The sequence below is a fragment of the Zootermopsis nevadensis genome, unplaced genomic scaffold, assembly GCF_977971745.1.
Source record: "Zootermopsis nevadensis isolate Lab colony 2312 unplaced genomic scaffold, Znev_1.0 Znev_ptg000007l, whole genome shotgun sequence".
Taxonomy (NCBI): Eukaryota; Metazoa; Arthropoda; class Insecta; order Blattodea; family Termopsidae; genus Zootermopsis; species Zootermopsis nevadensis.
Window position 1 is genome coordinate 13,200,632 of NW_028259139.1, and position 23,058 is coordinate 13,223,689.

Consider the following 23,058-nt stretch of genomic DNA (forward strand, 5'->3'; position numbering starts at 1 on the left):
ATGCAGTTTTCTAATTTTCTCAAATTTCAGCATTCTTATTAAATAGCTTATTTCACCTTCAGTAACTGACTACAGACCAGATGACTGGGGTTCAATCCCCAATGGGGGCAGAGGGTTTTTCCTCTAGCCAATGCGTGCAGATGGTTTCTGGGGCCTAACCAGCCTCCTATCCAATGGGTACTGTGGTCTTTTCCTGGTGGAAAGTGCAGCCAGGGCATGATGTTGACCACTCACCCCCATCTAGTGTTAAGGTCAAGAATGAGTAGGAGCTATACCACCTCTCCCCCCAAGCACTTACATAGCATATAGTGGCTTTACATTTACTTTTTTACAAATGTGTATGGCAGCTAAGACTGGCATATACAGCAGATTATTCACTGGGCTTATCTCTGGCACAAAGAAAACTAATCTTGAGACCTACTAACAGGACACTGCTGATCCTTTGTAAGTTACAATTATGACAGATACAGTGTAATGTTTACAAGTTAGAGAAGAAAGATTTCATTCTTTCAGGGATGACATAAGTATGAAATTGATTTTGTGTATGAGTGCACGTAAAATGGCAATATTACATCAGTGACAATTTTAATTCCACACTGAAACAAAGATTCAGTGAATTTTCATTCCAAGCTGTTCAGATATTTAGAAATGTACAGACTGCAAGCTTAATCTAGGTACACTATCACAAAACTGCTGTACCTGATACGAGAATTCAGATCTCTAAATCAGCAAACATGAGAGAGAAAAAAATCTCAATACACTACAGAAAGCCATTCTTATTAATTTTTCATCCTGTTCAGTCTTGAATGAGACTTCAGAACTGCATTTTTGTGAGGAATTTCATGTGCAATTTTCAAAAACAAAAATCATGTGAAAAAAGTCCAAGACGCATGAAGACAGTACTCGAGTCTTAATGAACATAAGGCAGGAGTGTCAAAACTCAGAAGGAACCTAGGGTAATGTTGCTATGAGTGGATTTTAAATGAAGCCTTTTCATACTGTGCTCATAATTAATGTGAGCATCATGTGACTCATAATTTGCAGATGATACACTTGGAGCAATTAAAATTCTGGTCATGGCCATTGTATTGTAGTCAAATGTAACAATATTTCTGTGTATATTTTGTTAAATTTTTCATAAGCAAAAAACATCAATAACATGTTATGCAACAAAGTGTGGAATGTACAGTAAACAAAACACATTATATACACACACACACACACACACATGCTCTGTATTAAAAAAAGCTGGAATTAGGCCCTAACACGTCAGTCAAAACATATTAAAACACTGACTGGAATGTGAAAGCTGTGGTCTGTACAGAAACAGGTTCAGTCCAAAATGCACATTCATTTAATTTAACTGAATGTTGAATTAAACTATTCTTATAAAAAAAACAAATACAATAATACTGCCATATAGTTTTTGCAAATACACAGGGTTTAAGCTGCTTTAAAAAATAAAATGCACAAAAATTTTAAAATAATATAAAAATGCACTTTGAGATTATAAAAAGTATTGCCAAGAAATGTATGTAGTAACTGTTTTGTGTATACTGTACCTCACACCATATTTGAAGCAATGTAAATGCTTAAACCCTGGGCATATCAGCATAACAAAACAAAAATACTGAGAAATCATATGGAACAGACAGCACTGCTAATGCACCCATTATCTATACTTCAATCCACCCTACTGTTACATATTGCATAATTTTTTAATATATTAACATGACTATCTTATGAAATTCAATTTCAATGAAGTTGGTTTTCTTTAAAAATAGTTATTAAATACTGCTAACCATACTACATCTGTTGATCGAGAGCATCCAACTTCCGTGGCACTGTTCAAGTGAACTTTAATGATTACAGCTGAGTTCAATTTGTACCACAAGTGACAAAGTATAAGTCTTACATAATATCACTCAGAGCTCAGGAATACTCACTTTATCCCTACACAGTCACTTGGGAGTTGATTTAACTACAAGTCTGGGTTCACTTACCTAATATGTTAATAAGTTAAAATTATTAGCTCTATTAATTTTCAGATGATTGCATACTAAAAAGCAAACGTATGTATCACCAAATAAATATTATATGGTGAATTTTGTTTTTACAAGGCACAGAAATAGTGCCTCTTTAAGTACAATTTTATTTTAAATTTATGTAGTATTTGAGGTTTTCATAGCAATGTGATTTTAGATAGCTATCTTCTGGGCTGCTGTCCTGTGTAGTCCAAAACACTGGTATAAGACCAGAAGACAACTATGAACATTTTCTTTAAAACTGTTTGTTCATAATTTCAAGCAAACAAAAAATGTATGAAATTAAGTAAGATTTACAAAGCAATGTTTCAATGATTAACAGGATAAAAAAAGTTTCCCCCCCAGTCCCCAATTTGTTAACAACTTATATATATATAACAAACCTACTCAAAAGAAGCTGAATCCTAGTAATTTCCACTGCTGCCACATAAACACGCACAATTTACCACAGCCCTAAAAAAGATCAAGACAGAAGATCCAGATCTCCCTTGAACCAAATGTGATATGCTTATGATTTGTTGTGGCGACACCTGTCTTCCACCAAAGTTCAGCCTGATGATCGATGACAATGTTAAGACAACTAACTTGCCTGCCACACAAATTTGCTCTTCATGATCCACTGCTGTCCAAGACTGTGGTCACAACTTCTAAGTAATGGCTGTGACGTGTCTCGGATATCTGGTTTCTGGAGGCACTGACCGGTATTAATATGTTTGATGGTGCGATCCTGTAAAAGTACACAAATTACACTAATGTAATACACTTTCCTCATGTAATAGTGTGGGGCAATCAATTATGATGGTTTACAAACCAAAATGCATATAATACAATGACTGCATAAATATATCTGATAGTCAACTGTAACAAAATGTAAACAAATTATACAAATTACCAGATTTCACTGCATAATTCATACTACTGTAATACATGCACCAGAATCCTGTGTTTCAAATTAAGGAGGAAACAAATGCCCATATATTTCGTATGTTCCATTCTTACACTTGAAAGACATTAGATATCACCAAAACATTTCATCTACAATGTCTGAGAGAACAGCAGCTGGACGGACTGACAAGATATTGCATTTGGCATGGTTTGGTGAGAAATGCCCTCAGTCATTTGCTATACATCCATCGCTTGATCTTGCAGCCTGGACAGTGAACAACTCCAAGCATGATGAAGATTCCGATCTGACATTAACCATTCCCAGACAAATACTTCCTTTCTGAATTGTAGTAGTTTGGTCCAGATTAATTTTTTAAAAATTCACTGTCACTAGGCAACTCAAAGAAATGTCACACATCACCCATATAATCATTGCCTCTGATCTCTTTTATTTCTCTAATCATATCCTCACCTTTCAACGTATAACAATTGCATGTGGCAGCAAAACATAGTCTTATGAAAGAAGCATCTGACTGCTAGTTGGCACACCTGTTGCTTGGATACCAATGCGTTTAGTTTCATTTGGAAGTGATTTCCATTCGGAAACTTCAATGAAGTAGGATTTGAGGTTTTCAAGGTGGCAAGTCTGAAGATGGCTCTCTTCTGGGTTGTTGTGCCATGTTGTCTGGTAGAAGTTTACCAATGGTTCAGAGGTCCTTGCTGCCTCATCATCAGGGTGATATCCCCCCCCCCATCACTCTGATGATGGAGGCAGCAAGGACCTCTGAAGTGTCTGTAAACTTCTACCAGACAACATGGCGCAACAACCCATAAGACAGCCATCTACAATGACATCCACCAACAAATCTAAGTTCAACAGCAAAATATAGGTACTGGCTGATGGTAGAAGTCACATAAGAGCAATAAATCACAGTGAATTTGTGTGTCACGTTGAACTCAACATAGGATGTAATGTGTTGCTCAGTCCACCTAGATGTATTAGAAGGGGTTAAATAACTTCTCTGATTTGGGTTTTGATATTTAACTTTGTTCAACACTTATTTCTGATGGAAATGTGTTCTGGAAAGTAATGAAATCTAAAATACACTGAGAGAGGGGGAAGTGATGTTTTGGTATAAAATAATTCTACACAGGATCCATCCTGTTTTCAAAGAAAATGTTTGACTTTCATGAACATATCAAATAGACACTGACACTTTGAATGATGGACCATTCTCATAAATCCTGGCAAAATTCACAACATTCTGGAAAAGATAAAGTAAAGTAAAATGTAAAACTGTCCCACTAAATGCCATGTAGGCACATGGGGGGAGAGTGTTTAGCATCATGCCCCAGCTGCACTTTACCCCTTAGAAAGGAACCTGGTACCCATTGGATAGGAGGCTGGGTGGGCCCAAGAGCCACTCTGGATGGTAAGGATAGAGATAAAATCCTCTGCCCTCATCGGGAATCAAACCCTGGTAGTCCAGTTACTACACTGACTGAGCTACCCCAAAAGATATCTGTTAATAATGGAACATACAATAACAGCTTAAATGACTGTAAGAAGCAAGTTCAAAAACTAAAATCTTCATGCTGCCTTTGCCAAGACATAACTTGAATTCTGTTCATCCAGAGTTTTATTCCTCATTCAGATTCTTTATGAAGTCAAGTATAAAACCTACACATCCAAATGTTTGGACTTACATAACCATCATTACCTTTAGCAAACCAGCATCTCTCAGTTCAATCAAATATAGACATGGTACAGTGGTAAGATGAATACCTGTGTATTGTAAGTCCATGCCTGATTTCCACCCATACCATGACATCTCACAAGTTTCACTGGTCCCTCTGGACTTGATGCATCAAGGCAATTATCATCAGACATTATTTGCTGACGTTTTGTATATGCAAACACCTGCAAAATAACATATAAGGGAAAATGATCTTTCTGGATTGCTGTTCACAATCTGCCTCTGAGGAAGATGGTTACAAGATACAGACCTGATTCCCTCCAAGTCCGTGGCAGTAGCTCATACCAAGATTCTCTCCCCCTTTCCTTCCCAGTGTATCCAGACAGTTTTGTGTCTCTGCATTCCTTACCTGAAACATTTAAAGATGAATTACAACAGATTAGAAAGTCCTGTTTGCCACATAATTTCAAACACATAACAAGTTTTATACAAAATATGAAAATTCAAAGGCATACAAGCAGTCCTTGGACTGATAACAGGTTATGCCCCTGAAAACGGTGCCATCCAAAAAGACTGATTTTCCCAGAGAAACACAGAATATGTTAGCCTCCAGTATGCAGAACCATGTAGAAACAGTTTACCAGTAATATGACAATGTTTTATTATGTATATGATACAATGAGTGCATGACCTCAAAATATGCAAACTGTAAACTTACTTCCTGACTGCCTCTCATAATAACATGGTTGGCAAGTGGCAGCCTGCCAGTAAGGATGGATCAGCACCAAGTGGTTTAAAATACTTTAATACAGAAAGTGGCCGGGGTTCATCTACACATACCTCACCGAGATAATAATAATCCAAAGGCATTTGTGACTCAGGATATACATTTTCCAGGTACCATCTGAAGCTTTTGCACTTTAATCTCTTCCTCAGCTCCCTTCTCTCAGATACATCTCCAACATCAACACTCTTTGCACCTGCAAAAACAAGAAACCATTCAGTACTTCAAATGCAGCTGAATAAATATCACCTTACTATATACATATCTACACTAACAATTCACTACATACTCTACCAGGACACAGTAAACAATTGCAAGCTCTTATGTACTGTAATACACTAGTAATACATTCCTAATTACATAACATGCAAAACAAGCTGATGGCTTCTTAGATCTAGCACATCATATTTGCCTCTGAAAGAATGCACACGCAAAAGCATTCTGTTTAACAATTAAGACAAGAGGCTGTTTTACATTTTCTGTACATGAACTGCAAAAATTAAGAAAGATGATGGAGGCAACTAGGACATCTGAAAAGTCAGTAAACTTCCCTCAGACTGCATGCTGTTACAACCCAGAAGACAGCCATCTTTGGACTCACTGCTGTGAAAACCTCAAATCCCACTTTGCAAAAATTAATGTGTGACTGGGTGGTCAAGTGAGTTCATCCACACACTTCAACTCATATTCCTCATATTGCATGTTGCACCACACATTATGGCTCATGTCAGTTCAGTATAACTACTACTTTACATAGAGTTCAATCTGAACTTATTCAGTTGTCTCAGAAATAGCTTGTTCAAAGAGAAGAGGATCTGCTATATCATACAGACTTCAGATAGCAATGATCTTCAAGGCTGTTGTGCCATACAGAATTCTGGTTGAGTACCAAAGTTCCAAAAGAAAATTCTGCCACCATCCTGAGGCTTCCAGTGAGGGGAGTAAGGAACTTGATGGGAACAAGCCAAAAAGACTGGCCAGTCAGAGCCACTGGAGGGAAGATAACACCAGGTTGGAGCCAACTGGGGCAAGAAACAGAAAAGTGTCCTTTTTAGGACCCTCGAAAAGGATGGTCAAATTGAAAGGAAGGACGTGTCTTGTTCCTAGAAAGAATCTTATTCCATTCTTTTAGGGTGAGTAAGATGCTTCCACAACCTGCTCACAGAAAACCCATCCTCTCTCTGTGTTCATGTTGTTAGGAGGCTGGGTGGGCCCCAGAGCCAGTTGGGGATTGAACCCCAATCATCCAGCTGATAGTCACTGACTCAGCTACCCGGCTAATAGTAGTACAACTTTACTTGCACAGAAGTAAAGTGATGTACACAGAATGCCACAATGGGCTGTTAATTATTTGTAACTGCAATCACATTATATAAACATTAATTTGCAACAAGAAACCAGCCATGCAAAAACCATAAAAAGATTTGGAATGAATATCTACATGCAGTTGTTTCTACAATGATTTCATCAAACTACACATTCTAGATACCACTATGTGCTAACAGAGACTTGGAATTACATGTTGAAATTGCAGCCAAAAGTGTCAGAATCTCCTTCTGTCCTACATGCCACAGAAAGTGTAGCTAATTTTCTGATTCAACCAAAAGTTAGTCATCCATAACATGGCATACACTTCACACTGATGCAAAGATGTGTCATAATCTTATAAGGGTTGAAGACCTTGTGATCTCCACCATACAGTGAAATGCCTGTAGAAACACCAAGTATAATACATCTAAAGATGAAAGTAACAAAATATGTACACCTTGTAAATTACATCCCCAAGGAAACAGATAATACCCTAATGAATATAAATTGTTATATGTACAAGAAATACTGCTAAACACATTTTACCATCACCTGTTACCAAGACAACTTTGCAATATTATTAGTATTATTACATACAAGTACATTGGTGTTAACATTTACATATCTGTGACATGCTAAACCAATAGGCAGCTACCACACCACACCACATCAGACCAGACCAGACATGCTCTGTTAGTACTCTAACCTGGGTTTATGCTGTAGTAAAATTCCTTCCACTCATCGAGCCAAACCTCTGCTAGGCGTGCGTTGTTATGGTTTACTATTTTAGAAGTGCCCCCCGGAAAGGTATAAGGGGTGGATTTGCGGAACACATGACCCACATGGGAGCAAGTGGCAATTTCTAAGTTGCCACCACACATCCAAACCTATAACAAGGAAGCCGTGCCTCACGTCAAACAGCGTGTCCCAGCCACAGTACTGTCAATACAGTATTACATAAAAGCCAACAGCACAAAACACAGAATTTCTGCTTCACTTGCATTATAATTTAACTGCCATGCTCAGAAATGTTATTATGTTAAATATAAAACCTGTAAGGAGTGTTCCACACATTTATTGGTTCTTGGTTCATTCAAAGAGACTGCAAATTGTAAAGATTATATAAAATCAATGGCTGGAATTGTTTAGAGTTCTGGAAGGAAGAGGGCATTTTCTGTAAATTTACTTGTACAACAACTTCCTTACTAGCAAATGATAAAGTTGCTGTTTTTTCCCTTTAAGTTAGCATCAACAGCACAGACCAGAAGCTGATGTATCCCATTCATTTCCCATCCTTCGTTTTCTTGGACTTTGTAATTTCATTTTTTACAACAGATAATTTTACAGTAAAAGGTTGTTAGTCCTGTGCTGAACTTCTAAATAAGGGAATGATCCAGTATCACTATTCACAACTGCATACTTAGCATATACAAAGAAAGAAAGTTTTGTCTCTTCTGCTTAGTTCTTGACAAACATCCAAATATTAATTAAACAGTACTGTATAGTGACATTGTCTACGTTCCCAATTGTAGTTAATATCATGGTAGTTGCAGTGTTTGTATTTACATGTTTTTTCAGGGGATGATAGTCAGCTGTATTTTCCTTTGGATCTTAAAGGCAGCTACAGAAAGTTGTGTGGTTTCACTTCAATACAGTGTGACATCTTAACAAGCCACAACTGACTTCAAGTTATGACTCTGTTCCCTTTAATTGCTGAGGTCAAGGGTTAGCTCTTGGCCTGGAGAAGATTAGCTATGTAGACACACGGGTTTTATGAAGTCACTACAGGCATATACCTTAAAAAGGCCATGTCTTGACAACAGACTGTAAGGCAAACCTGCTGTATGAAGTTGGCCAATAAATCTAATAATATGACAAAGGTTCAAATATCTGACAATAATGTCAACAAATCAAAATTGAATTTGAGAAAAATTTAAGAGATTACATTTGGGATTAAAATGCAAAAAATTATAATTTTATTGTTTTGTATAGGTCTCAAACTCAGTTTCTCATGTTAAGGAATGCAGACTGCAGATGTTTAAAATTAAAATTACTCAGGAATAATTTTTTCTCAAAGTTTTGCATCATAAAGGAAAATGGCATGTACAATCCATTAAAATGGTTGACTATCAAAAATTTCTGCCTCCCATGGCTGAGCAGGTAACTTTATTTTTCAAGCCCCTTATTAAATATTATTTAATTGTCTTCAGTCAACAAACTGATGTGTATTGTGCCTTCATTCTGGCAAAAGCTAACATTAAGACAAGATAGTATCAACTGCAATGTCAAAGCAAAAAATATTTATAATTGACGTTATATGAAATTGTTTCACATTTTAAAAAATCAGATATATATGTAGAAGACAGCAATAACACTAGTTTTAAATTGGAAGAAAATTATGCTTTACGTTTCAATACTAAATAAGGTACTGAGCAACAACTAATTGAAAAGCCCGATTTACATCATCACAGTTTTCAATGCCAGGAATCAGATGAGCTTGATCACAGAAAATGCTACAACACTTTACTGTTTATAGTTTCATTAGTAGCTTCTAGAACAGTACAAATGAGGTGAAGGGAAATTTGGAAAGAATTCCAAAGGTCCATCCAACAGCTGCTGTAGTAACATTTTTTGGATATTTCCACTTCATGTGGGTACACAAATAACAGTATTATTTATGGTCTTGTCACAGTTCAGGCAGTCTCTTTACAAGGGACCAGAATTAATTGCAGGGAGGTCCAAAATATATTAATTAAGTTTTAGCCTTATCATACATTACTGTTTTTAGTATTAACAGAAGATTTCTCTGCCTTTTAAAATAGAATATATACATAAATCATCTTTATCCATGTGGGATCTGTAATGGACAGTCATTGTAGCAAGATTTATCTTACCAGGATACTGCCAGTAAACATCATACTGATGCTTCAAACACTGACCTACCACTTCCCCAGAGTATGTGTATAATAATTTTGCTCTTCACTGCTGACCCAACACTTCAGCAGGTTCAAAGTTTAATCACAGTTTAAACTCTTAAATGTGTTAATCAGCAGTAACCAATAATTCAAGCCTCCCATTTTTAGTTATGATGACTTCCGATCTTTTCTTTTTTTTACTTGTTTCTTCTTGCCAGAAAATGTCTTTTATTTACGATTTTCCACAAGAAATTTTATTTTGCCCTCACCAATTTTTAGTTTCAAATGGTTTCACACTAACTGTTACAATGTTCATAAAAAATGTGTGCCAACAGAAAGGCTTTTTCACTTTTTCTCTTTTGTTTTTGTTACATAAATATATAATATAAAATGCTTACTAGATGAGGAATGTTTATATTAAAAGCCTGAGTAGTCGTAGACAGGGATCATAACATGTGAATGCTTTCTGGAATTATAAACTTCTAATGCTACATGTTAGTAAACCATCCACATTACTTTAGAATAACAAACACGAGCAATCTGCTGTTAGTCGATATTAGTAAACATACAAACAGAAGCAAATGTGTTAGTTATCAATGGCAGGACACAAAGCCATACAATATTAGTGTTTGTTCCCAATATATTTCTTCCATCTACCTGGATTCATTAAATAATAGAACTCTCGCCATTCGTCCATCCAAACTTCTGCCACACGTGCAGCATTTTGCAACACTATTTTGGAAACACCTCCTGGGAAGGTGTAAGGGGACTTGTCACGAAATACATGACCAACATGTGAACACGGAATTATTTCCAAAATGCCTCCACACTGCCACACCTGGAAATAACTTGTACTTAAAACACACAAATGCCTACGCTACCCAGTACATCTACGAAACCAATCACTTTATTACGGAAAACTGCACAATTTCCCTTCAGACTCTCACATTTAACATACCATATCTACACATTAAAAGGGACTTATAATATGGGTCAGACTCAATAGGAACATTTCAGTTCTAAACTTTAAACAGCATGACAGAAGTACATAATACACATAAAAATCATGAATTATAACATTAATTAAAAATTCCTGATATGGAGGTTCATAAAACAAAAACAAGAATCTCTTTAATTTCTACTACTTTGATACAAAACAGAAGCAAGGAACTCTCAACATAGATATCATAGAGTGGTTAGGATTTCACAGGTCTCAAATACAGTTTTATATATCATTCACATTCCCTCAATGTGTTTATGTTCTGGTTTTATTGTAAATTGGTGAATTACTTATCATATAGTTGATATGTCAGAAAATAAACAAATGACATCAAATGAGCAATAATGTCAACAACAAAACTCACCACTCTGGTTAAAAGCAACTTACCCTGAATGACATTTCTAGATTTTCCCCTCCCCATATATCCATTCCCTCGTCATATGCTCCAAGTTCGTAGAAATAATCCCTGTCTATTGAGAACAACCCACCAGCCATGGTAGGAGTACGGAGCGGTGCAGTTCGGTCACCACCTCTTCTATCCATTTCTCTCTGAGGCACTCGGTACCTGAAACAGCAATGCACTGGTAACTCCCTCAGCTGCTCAGCTTTATGGAACTATTATTCTTGTTGACTGGGCAATGGTTACATGTAGAGATCCACTGTGTGTCTGAAATTCACACTGCTCTTGTGAATGTAGTTCTGAGATTTCCTTGACAATGGCACTTATCACAAATTACACTTTTACAAAACACAATTATTTTATATTACAATAAAATGACAGAAAAGAAATAGCACAGGGCTGTAACAATGGTTCAAAACTAACAGTATCTACACCAAGAAAGCGTAACATAAGAAGTAAAACAAAACAGTGCTGGATATTCAATGTCAGACATCGATAAACTGTACAGAGTTTAACCTTCAGCTTCAAATAATGTGATACAGCCCTCATGCACAACAGCAGACACAGCAAAAGTAAAGTAAAGTAAAGCTGTCCCACTATATGCCATGTAGGCGCTTGGGGGGAGTTGAGGTATAGCTCCTACTCATTCTTGACCTTGGCACTAGATGGGGGTGAGTGGTCAGCATCACGCCCCGGCCGGCTTTACCCCCGGGAAAAGACCCCCGGTACCCATTGTAGAGGAGGCTGGGTGGGCCCCAGAGCCGGTCTGGACGCAGAGGCTAGAGGAAAAATCCTCTGCCCCCGTTGGGGATCGAACCCCGATCGCCCAGCCCGTAGCTAGTCACTATACTGACTGAGCTATCCCAGCTCAACAGAAACAGCAAGGAAAGCAAAAATAAAGCTAATTCAACATAAACCAGCAAATATAACTAAACAAGTTTCAAAAACTAATGTTTGTCATTGCTTCTTCCAACTGTTAAAACTATTTACTGGTAACTATGACTGGTTCCCAAGTGTAATTTTCTAACTACTTATATCTGCAATAACACTTTCTTTTCTCCGTCATCTCAAAATAAGACAGTAAGTCTGCAAGGCACATGAATGAGTAACAACATTGCAGTACCAGCACTGAAGAATACATCATAGTCCCTTTGATAATTATCAGAGCTTGTCAATGTAATGCGGTCATTAAAATGTTCACATTACACTCCTGTTGTTAGATTCTGGAAACATTTTTATTTGTTTCACTTTCCATGGAATCAGAAGAAAAGGCAAATTGAACTTACCACCTGAAATTCAGTTTCCAGTTGAAACCACCCCATGTCATGTCTGAGGCTGTGATGTACTCAAACGTTTCATCCGATATTACATCAATAATAGGGCACACCACAGTCTTCCTGTAAATATGGAAGGCGGTATGAACCAATAAGATCTCAGGTAACAGAACCTGAAGGCTCAGCACTGAAAATACCAGAGCCCTCCAACAGACTCAGCTCAATCCAATTTGCATCCTCAGACCCTACCTCCTGAAGACCCAATTAACATTTTTTTGCATTTATTACTGCCCAATTAACCTTTATCAATCATGCAATGCAGTCCAGCTGGTAGTGCACTGCACTAGCATACTAACCCCAGAGAAAAGGAGCAGCTACATATTATGGGGGTTTATATTCCCATATGATAAAGGCTGAGGAATCTTGAAGTACTAGCAGATAAAACAGGCAGTGCCTATCTTGAGAATGGGACACATCAACGTTTGGCTTGTGCTGACAATGATTTATTGGGCAAAATCAATTTATATCATAAAGAAAAAACACGGAACCTCTATTATATGCTAGCACGAAAATAGGTGTCAATGTAGACACAGAGAAAACTATGTATATGTTAATTTTCTCATAATTAAAATGGTTTTAGTTCCTGCAATAAGTGTCATTTAGATCTTCTGGATTTTTGACAGTTTTTCTTATGGCTGCTCAACTCTGAGAGATGAAATCAAAGAACAGAGAAAACTGCATAATGAGGAGTTTCATATCCTTCAGGCATTACTACTAAAATGTTATATAATTTTTCATCTGCCCTGGTGCTGTGTTTCTCACCAATCTCCTCCCCCTTGATTTTGGCTCTATCCTGAACCAGTTCAAACCAATACTCACCTTCACAAAATATTTTTCTAAAACTAATTTTAATACCATCCTCCCATCTGGGCATAGAATTCCCAAGTAAGAACATCTCTTGCATTTTATTCCCAAATGCTTGCTGCATGTCCTGCCCATCTCATCCTCCATCAATACTTAAAGTTCAATGTCATATGCACACTCACCTATCTTCCACTATCCTGGCAAGCAAAGGTTCCAGCCAGCCCTCTGTACACTCACAGTGAGCATCCAGAAATGTGATAACCTGCCCCTTTACATGCTTTGCTCCAAGCAGTCTTGCTCGGATCAAGCCAGATCGTTTCTCTGTTCTCAGTACATAAACTGGAACTGGCAGAGTGGACACATAATCTTCAAGCTGCTTTCCTAAGTGTTCTGAAAACAGGAAGAAAATTGAAAGATATCATCAGCCATTCACAACTGTGACCACTAGTACATCTCACAAATAACAAAGTGTTCTCATTGCAAGCACAGTAATGGTGACATCTGATATATGCAGTACTTAATTTGCCTTACCCTGTAATTTCTTACTTTTAATTACAAGTTCTTTGACCTAAGACATATACATGCATAATTGGAAGGTCTAAAAATACAGTGTAACCTCAATATACCGCAGACTCAAAATATACCGTGCCTGTGATCATGTCCCCAATATGATTACATATGCTTTACATTGTACAAATTTATATGAAATGTTTTGGTTACAATATAAGACTGTATTGTAACATTCCTTGCTGTAGTGTGCGGGTACAGACAGTAAAGTCCATAGTCTGCCACGAATAGGTATGTTTCTGGTTTCTCTAACCTTGGGGTTATTTTGTTCAAACAGCATAACTTAGTGAGCACCACTTTTGGTTGAGACAGGAAGAGTTGCATTGTTCTGATACTAATTCCTTTACCTGCTCGAATACTGATGGATGGAAATCCCGCAGAGCTGTTAGAGAGGGAAGTTCAAAAAACTACCTGTACCAGATTGTAGGTGTACAAACTATTTATTAAGAAGTGAGAAGTGCTACAATGAAAACTGTCATTGAATAAACCAAGAAATAAAACAAAATATGGTGATGACAACCAAAAGAACAAATGATACAATCGTAGAAAAATTAAAATTATCGGAAGAGTTAAGAATGGCGAATCAAAAAACTAGTTTATCCCGCGCGTGTGGAATTCCAGAAGGAATAGTACACGGTTGGATGAAAGAAGAAAACAAATTGTGTTCGTTTGTAGATTCCATAGAAAACGATAAATGAAGAAGACTAGACTTTGTGAAAAATTGGATATAGATGAGTGTTTGTACAAGTGGTTCCTACAAAAGAGTAGTGAAAGAGTTCCTAAAAATGGGGTAATTTTGAAAGCTCCAGCACTTCAATTTAACAAACTACTCAGTAGGGATGGGACATTTAAAGCTTCTGAAGGGTGGCTTTGGAGATGGAAGGTTCAACTTGGGATGTGTCAATTTCACATTGAAGGTGAACCTGCATTTGGTGACAGTGCAGCAGTCAAAGCGTTACCTGAAACTCTACATAAAGCAATTGCAGAAGGTGAATACACTGATGAACAAATGTACAACTGTGATGAAACAACACTGTACTACAAACAGCTTTCAAACAAATCTTTAGATCTTAAAAAAGCACCCAGCAAAGCAGGTTTGAAAACTAACAAGGAAGAGTGACTTTTTACTGTGCCAATATGACGGCTAATTACAAGCTGAAACCATTGTGCATCAGAAAAATTCAAAGTCCCTGGTGTTTCAAGCACATAAACATGCAATGTCTGCCTGAGATTCACAAAAACAGTTTCAGTGCTTGGATGACATGTGACAGTTTTGCCTTCTGGTTTGAATGTGAGTTTGTGCTATCAGAAAGATGCCACTTGTGTTTCAAGAAACTTGAAGAAAAGGCTTTGTTACTTTTGGATCACTGTCCAGCCCATCCTTCTGCTGATGGCCTGAAATTGAAAAATGGAATGATTAAAACTATGTTTCTGCCAAAGAATACTACTGTACTGATTCGGCCAATGGATCAAAGCATCATTCGAGCCTGCAAAACCTACTATTGCAGTGAGCTACTTAGTGGACTTGTAAACTCTGAATTGCAAAATACAGAATTTCTAAATACATTAATGCTAAAGGAAGCTGCATACAGTGTTGGTTTAGCTTGGGAGAGAATTACACCAACTACTATTGTAAACTGCTGGAAAAAGTGTATTGGAAAGGATGGCGCCATGGCAGGAATTTAATTCCATTTACAAAACAAGACATTAAGGCTGCATGTGATGCACTCAGTTTTAATTTAGAAGCAGATGACCTGATGGCTTGGACTGAGGTAGATGAGGAAACTCCGGTTGCACAGCATCTTAGAGAAGAGGATATTGCAGTGTCTGTGAGAAATGGAAAGACAACAGACAAACTTCAAGCCAGTGACTCAGAAAACAATGGTGATTATTCCTGTGAAGTATTGGTACCAAAATTGATCAGAGTCACAGAAAATATTAACGAAGTGATGACATGGTTAGAATGACAAACTGATAGTGAATATTTTCATATGCCGCATCTGATTAATATAAAGCAATATGTCCTGAAAAAACGCAGTCATCAGTTCCAACAAACTACATTACGTGACTATTTTCGTAAGGAGACATAAATGTTAAGTACAGTGGTCTGTGCCAGTAGCATTAGTAAAACATGTTTGAAATGTGCCTTAAATTTCATGTATTTTAGTCACTGGAAAAATATACATAATATCAGTGATTCCAAAATTAGATAAAAGCCAATTTCACATATAACGCGGGTAGGTTATAATGCGAGTACTGAAGCTGTCCCCCAAAACCCGCGTTATAATGAGGTTTCACTGTATAAATATATTTAAGTGAAATTTCATAATGGCAGTCCATATTAGAAGTCATTTAAACTTCCTCAAATGGGGCGCCCTTGTATGGCAGTGCTCCAATGAATCAACACAATATGACACATGTCATGATGCACTGACATAATACCGGGTTACCAGTGCACAATATGTTCCAATAATGGGGACCCTTGGATCCCACTGTTGTGAAACACTGGTTTCTAACAATGAGACCTTCAGTTCTACCATTGTGAAAACCAGGACAAAGAGACATGGACAGGCCCATAAGGTGTTCTTTTCTCAAACTAGAACATGAGGAACACATAAAAATACTCATGGTAAGGCAAAGCATTCATACCTCTCTCACTAGCATCATCTACGAGAATTATTTCCTTCAACAACGGACGTGGTGACCTGTTGATTGCGCTCCATATAGTTCGCATCAGAGTGGACCAAGCTTCATTGTGAAATACAATGACGACAGATGTAGTAGGCAGCAGTGAAGGATACTGCTTTGACTTGCAGCTGAAATCATTCACAGCAACACTGTTCAGATTCAACTTCAATTTGAAATACTGCAATGCTTAGCAGTAGTTATAGTTCACAATGATCTTAAACTAAATCTATTCCCTCATTAGTAAATAGCATTCCTACAAGGCAACACAAAGTGGAAAAATGTAAGTAGGAGGCTAACTGATGGTTGCTAAGCCAGTCAAGAAATTCCTCACATATTAAGAAACCACCACCATGTTCATCAAAGACAACCACTGGACTATATCCTCAATCAGTTGAATCCAGCCATCAACACCTCACCCAATTTTTCCATGATTCATTTTTATATTACACTCTCTATAATGACTGATGCTCTCTAACAGTCTCCTCCCTTGAGGTTCTTTAACTCAAGCCTTATCATGTTCCTCAAATTGGAGACCACCTGTATATATTCTAAGCTCATACAAAATAAACTTTGAACATACTCAAAATAATATGAAATTAAAATAAAAGTGCTAAAGAAACCTACCCACTGAGTCTGACATCTGTCAATGACCGGTTGAAGGAGATCATGTCACTTGCCAGAAGATTAAACTGATTCAGTTTAAATTTCTCCTTCATCAGTCCTTCTTGATCAGGTGGAATGCGAACAGCCTTGCCAAGTTCACCAGGTTGACCATGTTGTGGCACCACTGTTGGGGCTCGTTTCCATCGTTTCAGCTCCTTCACTGGATATTTACCCTTTTCTGTTGTTTCTGCTTTCCCTCGATCATGAAGCTGCTCATAAAGAATTCCCCGTCCCTTACTGCTTCCTCCACGACCGTGGTCCGCGGCATGAAATTCCTGAGAACTGCCAACATGTTCCACATGAGTTGCTTCGCTGTTACCACTGCAACCCCAGCCGGATCCCCCAACGCAATCCGAGTAGAATGTCAACACAACTACATCCACTAGGAACCACACCAGTGACGTGAGCAATATCACTTTGCAAGTATGGATACGGACTTTAGTCCGAAACATGGTGTGCCCCTACCCACTCCGTTCCACACTTTGGTGCAAAATAAGCGGTGTACTATGTACTCATTTTCTCCTGTAATATAGTCACTGAGATCTTGTTCAATATGAGCTACAGTTCACAACCACATGTATGATATGTAAAATAGGTGCCTCTGAAGATAAACCAGCTTGCAATATTAAATTGGACAATAATTATGTCATACTGGAGTCAGTTTTTCAATTGCAGGAGGCAGTCGTCCAAGAACACTTTTATCCCTGCAAGTCCTGAAAAAAAAAGAGAGATTCATTCAGGACAGTATGAAAGACAATGAAAGTCTGCACCTCAGTGTAATCAGTCTTAACTTCAAATTATAGTTTTTTCTAGGAATCTGTATTACAAATTTTCTTTGTACATCCAGTTTCCTCCATTTTATCTCTTGTAGTGTTGCCAGACAACCATATAGTTTTTATAATGAATAAAGTGGTCACATCTACTGCTGTTTAGCTGCTTGGTAACCATTTAACACAAAAACCGATCACTATGCCATGCCACAATGGTGGCCAACAGAAAAATGTGTGAAGTCAATTCCTTTTTAGAGCCTGAATTTATACATAAGTACAAACAAGTCAGAATTTGTTTCTTATAATGCCCTAATTTCAATGTGTCAGCTAAAATGTTAATGTATAAACAGAAGTTACAAAAGCTTGAAGTAATTTCAACACTACAGAATATAATACTTCAAAAAATCTGGATGAAAAATGCACATTTTAGGTCTGATTGCTTAATTTTGATATGATCCAATAGTCCTTAGGAATGTCATTTCATGTTTTAATTTGGCTGTCTTATTGTTTAGTTAGGGTCCAGTACTCCGATCTGTATATCAGTGTGACTATGGCAATTGCATTGTAAAATGTTATCGTAGCTTCTGTACTTGCTCTCCTTTCTAGCACTATCTGATTTTTTACTACACATATACTGAACATTTGTTTAATATTAAAATAATTAAAATGGTTATTATTTACAAATAAAACTACATAATGATGAACTTAAATATGTGTACTCCTCCTCCAGCATTGTCAGGGTGATTAAGTCGAGAGGAATGAGATGGGCGGGGCATGTAAAACGCATGGACAAGACAAGAGGTGTGCACCAGGTATTGGGTGGGAAGCCTGAAAGGAAGAGACTGCTGGGGAGACCTAGATGTAGATGGGAGGATAATATCAGGCGGTATCTATGGGAGATAGGAGTTGAAGGAGACGGATTTTGTTGGCCCAGGACAGGGTCCAGTGGAGGGTTAATTTGGTGATGTATCTTTGGGTTCGGTAAGCCATCTACTTAGTTATTATTTACCAATATATTATATCCCAGGAATTTAAATGCTGACTTTTCCAACTGCTTTCCCATTTAACTTTTTTTCAACTCTTACTGGCAATCTATCTCTAAAATACCATAATAAATAATGTCATTATTTAGTACAGTTCATAAGAACTAATCGTCCCTTTCTGTAGTGAGATTCCTATCAAAGGACTTAGCAATCCAACATGTAAAAATAAGTCTTAATTGCCACATGATGGAGCCTTCACCTGTCTACAGCACAACTTTTACTTCTGTGAACAGAAACATAGTGGTCAATTCATCTTATTCCACAGAACTGAATTTTCCCTGACTGGTAGAACCTCGCTCCACAAATCCACAAATTACGTTACAACATGAAGATTCATCACCAAGTTCTCTAAAAGCCATTTTAACATTACCGCCTATCTACTTCCTGCATGCTGACATTATATCCACATTCTAATCATGAACTAAGTTTCTATAACTATGTCCTGTTGTTATTTTGCAGAAATAAATACTTTTGACTGTTTTTTGTATACACAAGCACAATACAAATTTATTCAAAATGGATTCAGATGCAGAAATAACTAATGCATGATAAATATTTCTAAAACAAATAGCTACTTTTTAGTTGCAAACAAAAAAGCCAACACACATAGCAGAAGAAATATATAATTTAAATTCTGTCTAAATTTGTTTCTATAACGATTTTTCTAACGTGGAATAAACATCCACCAGTAAGCAGTGCACCAGTTTCTAACAGAACAACAAAATGCAATATATGCTACAGATACATAAATATATCCTCTCATTAAAAACATCTGTCAAGACCTGTTAACCTTGAACAAAATGGATGCAGAAATCCTTGATATGCCCTATCCCTATGTTTTCATTCAGATTTCCATTGTTGCAGATTTTCAATGATCTAATCTAAAGTTCATCAAAAATACCAGAAACTTCACTGCTGATCACATATGCAACTTAATTCATCTAATGGATTAACCTTATCAGAAAAATGTTAGGTAAGATAACTAATTCTTAGTTCATAAACTGTCTAGGTTCTGTAGTGTCAAAGAGAACAATAATTTGCAAATGACAAACCAGAAAGAATATGGAAGTAGTCATATTTTATTATAAGATAATATCCTGTAATTTACCTAGAGAGACAAAGAACTGTCACAGAAATATTACTACCTCTGGGCTAACTGAACATAGAACCTCTTGAATATGAAACTGGATTCCTAATCTTTTAATCATGACATCTGATTGGTAGATTAATATTCTGCATAAATATAAAAAGACTAAAAGATTTACCATCCATAACCAGTAAATAGGCAACCATAGTAGAATTTGTTATGCTTCCTACTAGAGGTTATACATTCCCTAATCTTTCTCAGTTTCATATGTTTTTATGTTCATATTCCATGTAGATTTGCAGATCTGTATGATGTCCTGTAAAGTAACTCAGAACTTCATAGAACCTGACTGAAATTCTTAACAGTCTTGTCAGTCAGACATATTTTGAATATGGCAATAATTACGTGTATAACTGAATTTTATTAGTAAAAACTTGGAAATAGTTATGGTTCAAATCTATTGATACAAAACTTGCCATATTGCTTGGCTGATAAAAACATGAAGGATAAGATAAGCAGGACATAAAGAACACATGGAGGAAAAAAGAAATAATACAAAATTTTGGTAAGAAAACCAAGTTAAAGGCAACATAAAAACTTTGGTATTCAGAGAAGAGATGGAACAGACTGAAATGTCTTCTGATTAGGTCAAATAAAGGCCTTTTGTAAATATGGCAATGAATAACTGGAAATTCCTGGATTACCTGAGTAAATACAGCACAGAGTTCAATACACATGTACAAGAAACAAATTCTAGGAAAAACGTCCTCCTACAAAATTACACAATTTAGAGATCCACACTTCTACTTGCTCACATGTTATATACAACAGGTACAGCCTTAAATTTTTATTGCAAAACCATATTTGTAATTGGTAATGTGTAACTAATTTTTTTTTACTTAATTTGTAAACGTGTTTACGATGATCTCCATACAAAATTTCACATACTGTTAAATACAGATTTTTCACACCCACCCTGTTGTTTACATTGTATGAAAAACCTAATTACCTTGACAAATACCAGATACATTCTTAGACCAAATTTCAGGATCTCACATTATGGCTCCCTACCACAGTCTTCATAAGTACTGTAACTTACAAACAACAAAATGGAGAGTATAGACAAACACATGGGAATTTGATTTACAGATAAGGTTGCCATACTACTTCTCAGAGAGAGTTAAATTCAGTGCAAATGTTTCCACTTTTCTTCTCTACACTTCACCTCTACTAAATGTTAATGACGGAAAATACAAAATTTCACATGTGGGGTGGTGGGAGGTGTGTGGTTTAAAATTCACATTATGCTGGTGACCAGTTTCATCACCACATATAACTGGAACAAAAGTTGACAGTGGAACCACGGTTCCGGAGAATCTGACGTAAATATGTCTCTGTAATGTAATGAAATGTAATGTGATGAAATGTAATGTAATGTAATAATTCTTATACAAGATAAGTACTTGTGATATTCTAAAACGTTTTTACCAGCACAAAATTATCTAGTCTACGACGCACTTCTTCTACAAGTGATTCACAGCTCAGCTCTTTCCGCAATAACGAAAGCAGATTGTTGATAGCAGTAATGTAACACAACAGTGCCGAGTAAACAAATGATGCAACAATTAGTTTCTTAGGTAACATAACAATGCATGCAGGAGTTCATACAAAAGATGACCATTGTTGTCAGTCCATATTTACACACTGCTGATATGGATCTTACACAACTTTGTTACGCTTTTTTGCCAAATGACCCTTCCAAATAGACGTATTTACGTCAAAAAAATATCACCAGGATTTAGTGGACCAGTGTTTGAGGTTAGCCTTTTCAACCCAACTGAGTGGGTTCCCCCTCTTCCCTGAGAACAAAGAGAGATCAGGCTTTCAAAATGTTGTGGGATTTTTATAATACCAAATGATGGATACAGCCAAAAAAACTCAGTAATCCAGTTTGTAACACATCTCCGTCAGAACCCTTCAGAATCAATAAATAATACAGTTACTGAAACTTCATATCCTAGAGATACCACATTTTCAACCCACCTACCTTACATTTGCTATGTAATTTTGTTTTACATCTAGGAACTATATAAAAAACTTTATTATTCTGTTAAACATCTGACAAAGGAAATTTCTCTAAATAAGGTAATACATGTATGTAGAATGCCACATACAATTTTTTTTATTTTTGAAACACTTAAAATTACACCAAATATACGTCATTTTGGTACACTTTTGAGGAACTGGTGTACAGCTGATGATTACAGCAAATTGCAAACATGTTAAACATTATTACAAATTTTATGAACAAAGGATGTGGTTTTATAATTCACTGGCACATACTTCTAATATGCTCAAGAATGTGAAGTTCATTCAACCAATCCTGAAATTCCAAACATCAAAGAACTTTCGATTCTTCCTATCTTGATAACTTCGCCTACAACAATCAGACTGCACATGCAGGGACCTTGCATATTCCGTACGAGGAAAACATAAGCCAAGTGATTCGTAACTATAAAGAAGCACATACTTAGGATATCTACATATGATAAAGACGACACATATGATTTAGTGACGTTTAGACCACGTAGAATTATAGATTACGTATTTCTCCTTCTATAGATTTTATGAGTAACGGAGTCAGCAAAGTACCTACTATATAGTAAAAGTTGATAATTATGATACACATTTCACTATTTACCGAATTCAATAATAATAAACATTTCACACCTGTTCCTTCTGTTTTTAACTGCACTCCATTATAATTCTATCCAACTTCTAATCGTCCCACAAGGTGGTACCACATATCAGCCACGTCACACATGGTCACTTATTAGTCAGGGTTATGACTATGTTGTCATAATTCATGGTTATGACTAATGCTAGTTCTCACGAAATTGAACATGCCATGTTGGTGCTGTATTTGATCCAAAGTATCCCCATAGTTGTTTCCCAATTTGTTTTTCATTCTCAAAATTTGCTATTAATTTCCTTTCACAAGAATTTTAAAATCCAATCCAGCTTGTGGTACAAAAACAATAATAAAGCCTCGGAATTAAATGGATTGT

General features: G+C 36.6%; 1 protein-coding gene across 6 annotated transcripts; it reads right to left on the bottom strand.

Moving 5' to 3' along the window:
* Positions 1–1,101: 1,101 nt before the first annotated feature.
* Pgant5 (polypeptide N-acetylgalactosaminyltransferase 5) lies at positions 1,102–22,828 on the bottom strand. Of its 6 annotated transcripts, none has more exons than XM_022063835.2 (11): positions 22,721–22,828; positions 17,052–17,803; positions 16,389–16,555; positions 13,355–13,562; positions 12,321–12,431; positions 11,022–11,199; positions 10,292–10,472; positions 5,468–5,607; positions 4,938–5,036; positions 4,717–4,851; positions 1,102–2,772 (listed from the first exon to the last, which is right to left on the bottom strand). In XM_022063835.2, exons 2-11 carry the CDS (start codon positions 17,540–17,542, stop codon positions 2,626–2,628), a joined length of 1,857 nt encoding a protein of 618 aa, XP_021919527.1. In that variant the 5' UTR covers positions 17,543–17,803; positions 22,721–22,828; the 3' UTR covers positions 1,102–2,625. The 6 variants fall into 6 exon arrangements, with proteins under 6 accessions (XP_021919527.1, XP_021919528.1, XP_021919531.1 ...); XM_022063836.2 differs by having other exon boundaries at positions 22,692–22,785; XM_022063839.2 differs by lacking the exon at positions 10,292–10,472 and adding an exon at positions 7,426–7,606 and having other exon boundaries at positions 22,647–22,773.
* Between the last annotated feature and the right edge of the window lie 230 nt (positions 22,829–23,058).